The following is a 10,242-nucleotide window of genomic DNA, read 5'->3' on the forward strand; positions in this document are numbered from 1 at the left end:
CCCATGATCCTCGCGCCATCAGACTGCTCATAAGTCAACACAACACAACGCAACGCAACACAGCACGGTACGGCACAACCTCAGCTCCTCTCCCCCGTGATTTTGGTCTTTAGCTCTTAAATTAACACGACCATTGACGACAACAGTATGCTCGACCAATCCACCAGTGTCTCCAAACTCCCCCCTCCGTATACACCAAGTTACTTGCTGAGCGTCCTTTTCAGATAAATAAACAAGACAAAGGCAAATGCAGATGACAAAAACAAGTAATGGTAGCCAAGACTTTCGACGCCAGCCTGTGCCCCAGGCCCCTGTAGTCGTACAAGAGTACAAGAGTGGGTAACTTCAACCACGTTACCCAAATTAATCCCCTGATCTCCCCTTTCCCCTCTATTGGTGGGCTTTGATGCTCAAGAAACAGGCCCATGACGATGTCGTTTACTATCATTATGTGCATGTTCCAACATGCGTGGGTCTCGTCATCCGTGTCTCCAATTCACTGCCCAGGTAAAGGTGACTGAGCAGTGAAAAGTGTGCTCCAAGAAGGGGCCTCCCAAGAGCATCAGTTATGCATTGACAAACATAGCCAAGATTGTATGTGTGTGGAAATACACGCCGTTCAAAGTACCTTCATTCTGCCACAACAAAATATCTTTCCCACAGACAGGCCTATAGCAAAACCAAATACGAAGTGACGCCACCATGCAAAGTGATGCTGAATAAAACACTCAAAAATCTGGCTGTGCGAGATGATGAAGCAGCCCATCCCTTACTGGGCCGGTGGGTTTCCCTTGAGACGCTTTGGCATCCTTGGTGTAGGTGGTTTGGCATTACGTGGCATTCCATTGGCAGCAGGCGTAGGTGCTCCAGATCCATCCTCCTCTTTCACTGCTGATGGCCGTCGGCGCTTGTTCGAGGCGGGGGATGTGTTTGCACTGGGGCCGCTAGAGCCAGTACCCTGCTGACTTTGCTGCATCTGCATTCCGGGGGCTTGCATGTGTCCAGGTGCTGGGCTGCCCATGTGTGGTGATCCAGGGAGATTCATATGAGCCGCGGCTGGGCTTGCACCCATGGGAAATTGTCCGAAGCTCGGTGTGCGGGCCCCGGGGGGCATTTGTTGACCGTTCATGTTGGGTGGAACTCCGTTGATCTGTGTCGAGACGTACTGATCGAGGGCTTGGTACGGGCCAAGGCCGGGGTTCGAATGGTAAAATTGGAATAATGGGTTCATCTGTCCCATCACTTCAACAATCTGGACATTATTCATTAGCGTCACTCTTACTTACACTGAGTGAGCTGTCCCTACCTCAAGAAACTGGAAGACAGCTTCCGTCACACCCTTGCTGTTGACAGCCGAGTCCGGCAGGTCGACTAGGACCTCTGGTGGCTGGGTTTGAGGTGACTTCAACTGTCGACCCTTGCCCTTCTTAGACAATTCGGGTGATTTGCCATCCTGTGAGTTAGTTTTGTGCCATTCTTTCATCCACATGTGGGCGGGCTTCGCGGCATCAATGACCTGTTTTCGTGAGATGAATTCGTCATGACTCGTGGTGAGGAACTCGAAAAGTTCGATCTTTTGTTCAGCATCGAATTGTGCTCGGAGCGTACCACTAGCGACCAACTATCACCATGTTAGTAACCCATTGACTCAGACCAGTCAGAATGTCTTACGTGAGATCCAGTCTCGAACCAATAAACGAAACTGGCCTTCGAATTCTCGATGCAGTGACAATCGCCAGGAAGAGGTCGATCTGTCACACCCTTATCCATGATCAACTGCATATTCTTCACGCCACTACCGAAATGAGTGTGAAAGTATCGAGCAATTGCGGGATAAGCGATTTCATATTGCTTATCGGTCGTATCCTCGGCGTCGGTGATATGTAATGAATGACGAAAGACACCATTTGGTGAGAAGAAGCGCATCACAAAGCCGTGCCAGTAGGAGAGGTCATCTCGGCCTTTTGAACCCTAGAGATCTCTTGTTAGCTTGTCGTAGAGGACTCCATCACGGTATATCTTACAGGAAAGCCACTCAAGTGTTCGCTGAATTGCATCAGCTTTAGTAAACACTGGCCCTTCATGCTATCTCGTCGCTGCTGCTGGAGAATTTGGCTTTGAATTGCGAGCTGCTGCGCGGTAGTGGCGCTCATCTGATGCTGCTGAGGCTGGGCTTGTGGCTGTGGTTGTGCCTGTGCCTGGGGCTGAGGCTGCGGTTGAGCTTGTGGTTGAGCGGGAGTTTGTGGTACCTGGGGTTGGCTCTGTCCAGGTGGAAGTTGGGATGGCTGAGCAGGAGTTGAGCTGGGCGTTTGAGCTGGTGTTTGAGGTCCAGTGGGAGCGGGTGTACCAGCCTGCGATGATTGCTGAGGGGTGTGCTGAGGCTGTTGCTGGCCAGGCTGCTGTTGCTGCTGTTGTGGTTGGGGTTGAGGCTGAGGTTGTCCCTGAGGTTGTTGGCCCTGTTGGTTGGCCATCTGATTTTGAAGAGCGAGCTGATTTTGCTGCATAGCTTGCATGCTCTGAGCGTTCATCGGCATCGGTTGACCAGGATTAGGCCCAGCTTGCATTTGCTGAGCATGAGCAACCTGTTGTTGTTGCTGCTGCTGCTGCTGTTGCTGCTGCTGCTGCTGCTGCTGCTGTTGCGCTTGATGTTGTTGCAGAGCAAGCTGCTGGGCCATAATCGCTTGGGCTTGTGGATGCTGTCCCTGATTTGTTAGCTGAAAAGACGCGAATGGCAGCTTGGTTATCTATTGACTTACCGGAGCCAGACCTCTTCTGAGTTGATGGAGCTGCTGAGGGTTGAGCTGGCTAAACTGAGCCATGTTCATAGGAATACCGCCACCCTGCATGTTGGCTTGGAAGGCTTGTTGAGCCATGAGTTGTCGCGCTTGTTGTTGCTGAAGTAGGTGTTGCTGCTGCTGTCGCATCGCAGCCATCGCTTGCGGATTACCAACTGTGAATGAGCCAATTAGCGCTTGCACAGGGACAGGGATGTTGAGGACAGTGCCAGTAGAGTATTACATACAATGTTGTTGCTGAAGCTGTTGCTGAAGCATTTGCTGCTGCGCGGTGGGATTGAGGTGCTGCAAAGCATGAGCATTTGGGTTCGCACCCGGCGGCATACCGCCCATGAGGGCAGGGTTTACTTGTGCTCCGGGAGCAGAGACCATAGGTCCTCCGAATTGATGAGGCATTCCCCCAGGAGCGCCTTGCTGACCTGGGTTGTGAGGCATGCCACCAGGTCCCATGGGGTGGCCGGCGACACCTGGATGCCCCATGCCAGCAGGATGCCCAGAGAAATTTGGGCCCATACTTGTTGCCATCATGACTAAGTAGTCGGGTCGATTATCCACGGCGTGGATATCGACGATCGCGTTGAAATACTATCGCATACGTTGAACGATGGGAATGAAGTGAGGTTGCCAGACGACGCGAATGGGTGCGCGAAAAACGATTGTCGGATACTCGAAGTGGCTGAGGATGTCTATAATAGGTATTTCGCGTGTCGCGACGAGACAGGATTGGGTGCACGGTGCGATAGTGATCGTGACAGAAACCAAAAAGGACAAGGGAATATAGATCAAAAGTGTAACTATTGAATTTTCCGCTGTGGAATCGTAGAGCGTCGAGGCGATAGGAACCGTCAAGGCATCGGCGAGGGGAAGAGATAATTATTTGGTGGTGTGGTTTCGCGCTGCGATTGCGGACAAGAGAGAGAACAAGGCCAACGGGGGGGGGGAGAGGAGGTCGTGGGCGAATAAGGCGACGATGGGGCGAGTGGCACGTCACGAGATTCCAAAGGCCGGGACCAGCGAAGAGGTCGATAGAAGTAACCCACGGGACGGCCTGGAAAAAGTGAGGCCCAAAAAGAGCGCAAATCGAGGCGTTGAGAAAGGAATTGGTAGATTTGTCGAAAGACGGAGACCCAGGAGAAGGCAATGCGAAGACACGGGAGCGATGCCACAAAGAGGGTTGATCCGCTTTCAGTACGGGGATGGGGAGAAAGAATGGGAGTCGCAAGGACGGGGACTGGGCCGTGGTTGAGTGGGCGGCTGGGCTGGGCTGGGTAGTGTCTCCCGCGGGTGCGATTAGGTTCAGTAAGGTACGGTTCGGTACGGTACAAAACTGTACAGCGGATACTGTCGTCTGCTTCTGGGTTCCTAGAAGTCTGCTCTGGCTGGGCTGTCTCTGCTAAGGGCCTGGCTGGGCTGGGCTTTGATAATGCGACGGCGGACCCGGTACTCAGGTACGCACGTTGAGCTGACTGACAGAAAAAATAGAGGGCGCACGCAAGATACCAGGGTTGAAATCTGACGTGACGGGGGTGGTTGGTAAACCTCAGATTCAGCCAGGCTGAATGTTGGTCGAAAATAAGAAGGAAGAGATGAAGGAGAAAAGAAGTGGGAGAAGTTGGCAGACACTCGAGTAAAGGAAGGGTGCTGCTGGTGGTTGTCCAGTTGTAGTCTACCTAAGAGGGAGCCTGTGGACTAGACGGAACCATGGAAGCAAGGCAAGCAAGCCGATGCGTGGACTGTCGGTATAAGACCAAGAGAGTGTGAGTTCAAATAAGTAGATCTCAGATCTCGTTGGCTTGTCTGCGATTATCCTCTCAGACAAGAGATCTCAGGGTGGCAGTGACTGCGTCGAGGTACATTCGAAGCCGATAGAGATTCGATAATGATCGACGGGCTGGCTCTTACAGACCAGGGGAGATCTCACTCAACTCGCTCGTTCTCTGTCACAATCTCTGGGTCGTAGACTTTTGGGGGAGCCCTTTGACCTTTGCGTCTGGCAGAGTTGGGCGGGTGGGGTTGTCTAGTTGTAGAAATGGTTCTGATTCGTTGATGTTCAGGAAGTGGATAAACTTGTCGGCGGATTCGGACCAGGGCCCCGAGATAAAAGTGGATGTTTATGCGCTTATTGAAGTATGAGACTTGTGCGGATCCGGCATTGACGAAACAAAGCAGCCAATAAAGGACACAAACCTGATAGCTGCTGGTCCCCTTAATTTGTCTCCAATAAGCCTTCGAATGAGCTACTCGATAGAAACATATTATACGTAAAACTTGAAGCAACTCCCCCCTTATAGCAAATCTTCTCTTGAATCCCTGATGAACACGCGAAGGTCCCTAGAACCGGGATGTCCCAATCTCAACCTGCGGGCCGGCATTGATCTTCAACTGCGTTGTGTTGGCTGCGGCTGTTCCTCCAAATGCAAAAAAAAATGTGAGCGATCAAATTTTGACTTCAAAAAAAAAAAAAAAGCAATACCTGAGGTAGCACATTTTCCAACGAGAAAGGTTGGCAGAATCTCACAGAATCATGACGTGAGAACGCTAACGACCTGATTAGCCTATTTATTCTAAGACAGACAATCCATTATCCATCCATCCATCACAGGTGGACTGGTGGAGGACAAGACAAATTGCTTCATGCATCTATCGCGATGTTGAAGCGGGCCTTGAACTGGCTTCCGCCGCTAGTGTCAAAAGAGGGTAAGATGCCGGTCACGTGCAGATAGCACAGTGCCGCGCAAATGACAAATTTTCTTGCACTGTCTTTCAATATCTTCTCTCGATGCGGCTCTTGATTTTCTTCCTCCAAGCTTCAAACCTTCTCAACAACAACAAACCGCCTCTGCCTACCTCTTCACACGAGCACAACGCGCGAGACTGCACGACGACTGTCTTCCTGGAGCAGCTGTTTTGATTTTGAACGGATCCGCTTGAGCGACTTGCCGATGTGTTGGTTGTGATGGATGTTTGCTTTTGGCGGTTTGTTTGGCTAGCAAAATTTTCATTGCAGCCTCGCAATTAACCTACATTTGAATGGTAAGAATCACCACTTCCTCACTTCTGCCTCCCAGCACTACCTCCCCTCTGCATGATGACACTAGTTACATTCTTCTTTTCCCAACTGAATCGACCATGAAGAAGTTCTGTATTCGGGCCCTAGGCCTGTTACTTGCCAGTATCAACGTCTGACTACACAACCACACTCAGCTTTTCTAGCACGCGCATATTTTGCCATCCTTGCTAACATCGCTGCTACAGATTTGAACAATGTGCTATTACCAGACGACTAACCCAGCAGCTTCACGAAGTTTTCTGAGAACTAACGTAAGTTTCTACTCATTTTTATTTCACACACCAACCACTCCCGTTTTGCATGATGAAATTTTCCTCTTAATTCGCAGTTTCCACTCGAGTCCCGATCGAGCCTTTTCTGGGACAGATGAGGGTTTATTCTTCCTTGGATGTCTGATCAAACACCAAATCTTCACTTTTTGCTGTCGACTACTCTTTAATGGGTCATGAAGCTAACTGAAAAAGTTTTAGATGTTGCCATGGAGACCACTCCGCGTTCTAAATATGATAGCATAATTGAATCTGTTGATCATAATTCTTCTCGCCATCAATTTTGTGATGTTGCTCGTGCCGTTCTCGTAATGTTGTGCATCATCTGCTTGTAGTGTCATCATGGTGGTGTATCACGACAACCTAAATCATGAGCGTGGTGAGTTCGCCTAGCTACATTCCACATCGGCGAGACCAAACCCCTTCTGCTATGCAGTGATAGATAGATAGCTGGTTGTAGATCCTCATTTGGCATCGCCTCTGAAATTTCATATTTTTAAGGATGTGTCTGCAGCTCTTTCGATGTTGGTTCATAGATTGTAGTACATTGCTCATCACCATACCAGGCGTTAACTTATGCGTAAGCTGCTAGACACGAACTTCGTCTCTCATATCGTCCCTTCTCACCCTGCCGCCTACCATGCCTCTCCTGTTTCTTCCCGTCCTTCCTCTTCCAAGCCAGTTTAGCTTCAACATCTTACACAGCTCTACCACCTTCTCGTTGCCTTCTGCACCTGCATCACCCGCCGACACACCCGACAAAACACTCATACACTGAAGCATACGACCAACCATCTCAGTGATGTGCTTGGAGTCCTCGACATTCTGCTCACGTTCCCGTAGGCTGCCTAGAGAAGGCGGTGGTGGGATTCCGCCACCAGACGGCGTGAAAGGTCGTAGACCACCATCACTCCCGTGACTGCCGAAGCTGACGTTACTGATGGCACGGCTACGACCGCCTGCCGATCCTTCACCGAGAAGGGTTGTACTCGTAGAATTGTAAGAAGCATTAGACGGGTCGAGAGACATAGCTGTGCCGGGCCGGCCGAAAGACTCAGAAGGGGAGGTAGATAGTGATGCTTCCGGGGGAGAAGACATGGCCATACTTGCAAGCGACGAGGGCAGGAACTCAAGAGATAGTCGTGAGAATATTGTCTTGAGTGTCTCGTACCGCGGTAGAATGACAGTATCTCTGTAAGCGATAAGGACCAGCCTCCTAACATCGAGAACTGCTGGTGCCGGTGCTACACGGGCCGGTCTCTCTGAAGTAGATGCAGACGCTATAGCTCCGCCCCAGAAATCCCGTGCCTGCTCTCCAGTCATAAGCGTACCACACCCTGACACCTCCATATCGAGTGGGAGGAAGACGGCTTGCATATATGGCAGTATGGAAGTAAAGGTAAACATCCAGAGCTCAACTAGCGTTGGTATAAATCGGTCTTCTGGGGTCTGCCGTAATGTTCGGTCAAGTGACAAGAACCCCGTGTGTAAAAGTTCTCGAAGATCCTCCAACATGGTATTTGGTGAGCGTCTATGCATGCACCACTGTATATGCATCTGTACAACTCGGTTAAAGTCTTCAACGGGGAGACGCAGGTCTTCCCCTTCAAATATGGCCAATAGCTTTGCCTTCAGGTACGGCCACGCATCGTCCAGCGACATGTGGTTGTGAAGACCGAGCTTTCCGGGGTCAACCGGATCATACATTGTCGACTGCTGGGACAGAGACGGTAGACTACTGGGTCCTGGCCATTCGCTCTGTAAATTGAAACTTGACTCGCTCTCCAGGCGACTATCGGACCGCTCACCGAGTTTCTTATCTTTCTTGGCCTTGGCAAAGGTAGAGGAGTTGGGGCCAGGGCTCGGAGGAATATTAAAGTTATACAAAGGATTTGGCGCATTGGGATCTGTTGGTAACGAATTGCTGGCAGCTGATGATAGTGGGAGATGATACTCATCCTTGAGCTTGTGTTTTTGCCGTGAAAGAAAGTGGTGCTTCTTTTCCTTCTCTTTGCCTTTTTCCTTATCCCTTTCTCTGTCCTCGGTGGGTGTTTCGATAGGCCGAATCGTGGCTGAAGACGAATTGGTTAGGTTGTATATAGACTGATTGCTCGAGTCAACGAGACTGTTTGTGCTGAAGTTGCCGCGCTGAAGTGCTGATAGAGCCGAGCCAATCTTTCCTGGACTTGGCAATGGCTTTTCCTTGGTCTCACCTTTTGTGCTAATCTTGCCTGGGCGGGAGAATAGCTTGACCTTTGGCTTCTCTGCCTTGTACGGCTTCTCAGACGCAGGGGGTGGAGGAGGAGGTTGCGAGTATGGCTGAGGCGACGCTCTCGGGGAATTGTGTCCAGATCGAGGAAATACAACATTGGCGGCAGCTGTAGCAGCGGAGGAATGAGGCCCGGCAAGTCGATCACCATGTCCTCCATGATTCCCAAACCCACTGTCCCGCGGCGCACTCGCCTCCGTCAAGCTCAACATAGGGGGACTCGTAGGCCCCTTACTTCCGCTGCCACGACGCGCTCCATCGTTTTGATCGCCAGGAAAAGGCACGGTCTGCGATCTCTGGCGCGAATGATTCTGGTGCGACATGACAGCTGCCTGCGCAGCGATCTGGCTTGCCGACAAGTTGACATTGGAGGCTGTGGCGGCAGCAGCAGCAGCCGCTGCCGCGGACGCAGAAGCGGTCGATAGATTATGATGTGACATTCCGAGGTGTGAGGAAAGATTCGATGTACTCATAGATGGTAGCGTGGGCTCGAATGAGCCTTGGGTCGCCGAATGCTTGCGCGCATGGCCCTTGACAAGCGTCGCTGGTGATCCCTGGGTAACAGACCGTGCGTTGGCCGGCCTTGAAAAGTTGTGATGTCCTAAGCTCGCAGTACTAGGGTTTCCATGGGTAGTGAATTGGGCATATATCGGGGTCGCAGGAGATGATGGTTGTGGTTGAGGAGGCGGTCGCGACTTGGGTATTGTGATAGACGGCCGAGGTGTCTCATCCTCGTCGTCTGAGGTCTCTACTCGGCGCAGAGCAGGTCGTGAGGATGTCGAAAGCTGCGAGGGTTGGGCGGATGAGCTCGATAGAGGAGCGAAGCTGCCGGGGCCGCGGGGTTGAGAGCGTGAGGGTTGCATTATTGTTTTATGCGGCTCCTGGGCCGTTGTTACATCTTGAGACCCAAAGAGATGCGAGCCCGGATCGACAGGGTCCCAGGCAGGAAAGGCGTTTGGGGTTTGTTTCGGCGTTGATGAGGTTTGGTCAAGGTTGGTCGCTTGCCCTCGATGGGAATGACGGGCTAGTGTGTAATCTAGTTATCAAGAGTTCTTATCAATGTTGAGCTGATGTGGAGGAATGGAATGTCCTATGAACTATCAGCTTAACCTGGAGTTGACCAGATTATCCTTCAGCAAGCCACTTCGCTGACTAACCTGGCTTTTAGAACGGGATTGACTATTGAATCACATGTATTGCAAAAGATATACTAGCTGAAGCGATATTGGGCTAAAATACATTGTCCAAACTTCCCGTCGCTCTATGTGGAATTGTATCTTCTGTGATTGAACTTGTTTTCATGATACAACTTGTTCCGTCATTGCTCACCCTATATCTCCATAAGCACCGGATGTGGGGTTCTTATTCTACAACCCCACGTCAAAAACATCCAAGTCTAGACTTCGACCTTCTTCCAACGCCGAACATAGTAACCATAACCTCAAAATGCCGCAACCAACTCTCACCGCAGACTACAAGTCCCCAGCGAGTGAACCGTTCAAAGTTGCCCACACCCTTCCCGCTATCTCATCTATAGCCTCCACGGCCGACAAGTCTTCATACCTCAAGGCTCTGCGCGCCTCTGTCGCCGACACCCAAGACACTATCAACAAAGAGCTCACAGCGCGAATGGAGCAGGACAAGGCGAGGGATGCCGCGGCTGAGGCCAAAGAGGAAGAGAACTATGGCGAGGAGGTGCAAGAAGAGGAGGACTGAGGGAACCAACTCCTCGCGAACGACTGCAAACCCTTCAACGGCAAGATGTGTTTGAATATGAAGGGTATTTGAGAAATATCATACTGGCTACCATCGATCCAATCCATGCAAATGCTCCCCGAA

The 10,242-nt window shown here is 51.0% G+C and overlaps 3 protein-coding genes across 3 annotated transcripts; 1 reads left to right on the top strand and 2 right to left on the bottom strand.

Moving 5' to 3' along the window:
* Nucleotides 1–613: 613 nt before the first annotated feature.
* On the bottom strand, nucleotides 614–3,481 carry FOBCDRAFT_51836 (LIM-domain binding protein-domain-containing protein). The gene is made up of 6 exons (XM_059612230.1): nucleotides 3,023–3,481; nucleotides 2,757–2,950; nucleotides 2,025–2,696; nucleotides 1,672–1,971; nucleotides 1,307–1,621; nucleotides 614–1,252 (listed from the first exon to the last, which is right to left on the bottom strand). The coding sequence occupies exons 1-6, from the start codon at nucleotides 3,321–3,323 to the stop codon at nucleotides 770–772; spliced, it is 2,265 nt and encodes a 754-aa protein (XP_059465790.1). The 5' UTR covers nucleotides 3,324–3,481; the 3' UTR covers nucleotides 614–769.
* Nucleotides 3,482–6,355: 2,874 nt separating this feature from the next.
* Nucleotides 6,356–9,503, bottom strand: FOBCDRAFT_231113 (HbrB-like-domain-containing protein). The gene has a single exon (XM_031189849.3). It carries the CDS (start codon nucleotides 9,264–9,266, stop codon nucleotides 6,723–6,725), a length of 2,544 nt encoding a protein of 847 aa, XP_031033834.2. The 5' UTR covers nucleotides 9,267–9,503; the 3' UTR covers nucleotides 6,356–6,722.
* A 346-nt stretch (nucleotides 9,504–9,849) lies between these two features.
* Nucleotides 9,850–10,119, top strand: FOBCDRAFT_279117 (uncharacterized protein; the record flags this gene model as incomplete). The annotated part of the gene is made up of 2 exons (XM_031189852.2): nucleotides 9,850–9,892; nucleotides 9,941–10,119. The coding sequence occupies 2 exons, from the start codon at nucleotides 9,850–9,852 to the stop codon at nucleotides 10,117–10,119; spliced, it is 222 nt and encodes a 73-aa protein (XP_031033837.1).
* Nucleotides 10,120–10,242: the final 123 nt, after the last annotated feature.

Source organism: Fusarium oxysporum, chromosome IX (assembly GCF_013085055.1).
Source record: "Fusarium oxysporum Fo47 chromosome IX, complete sequence".
In the NCBI taxonomy this organism is placed as follows: Eukaryota; Fungi; Ascomycota; class Sordariomycetes; order Hypocreales; family Nectriaceae; genus Fusarium; species Fusarium oxysporum.

Excerpts from the sequence above, each read along its gene's own strand:
- FOBCDRAFT_231113 (XM_031189849.3), bottom strand. The coding sequence starts at position 9,266 with ATGCAACCCTCACGCTCTCAACCCCGCGGCCCCGGCAGCTTCGCTCCT.
- FOBCDRAFT_51836 (XM_059612230.1), bottom strand. The coding sequence starts at position 3,323 with ATGATGGCAACAAGTATGGGCCCAAATTTCTCTGGGCATCCTGCTGGC. Across the intron at positions 1,622-1,671 it reads GGTTCGAGACTGGATCTCAC|TTGGTCGCTAGTGGTACGCT; the intron begins GTAAGACATTCT and ends ACATGGTGATAG. Across the intron at positions 1,253-1,306 it reads CTGTCTTCCAGTTTCTTGAG|ATTGTTGAAGTGATGGGACA; the intron begins GTAGGGACAGCT and ends AATAATGTCCAG.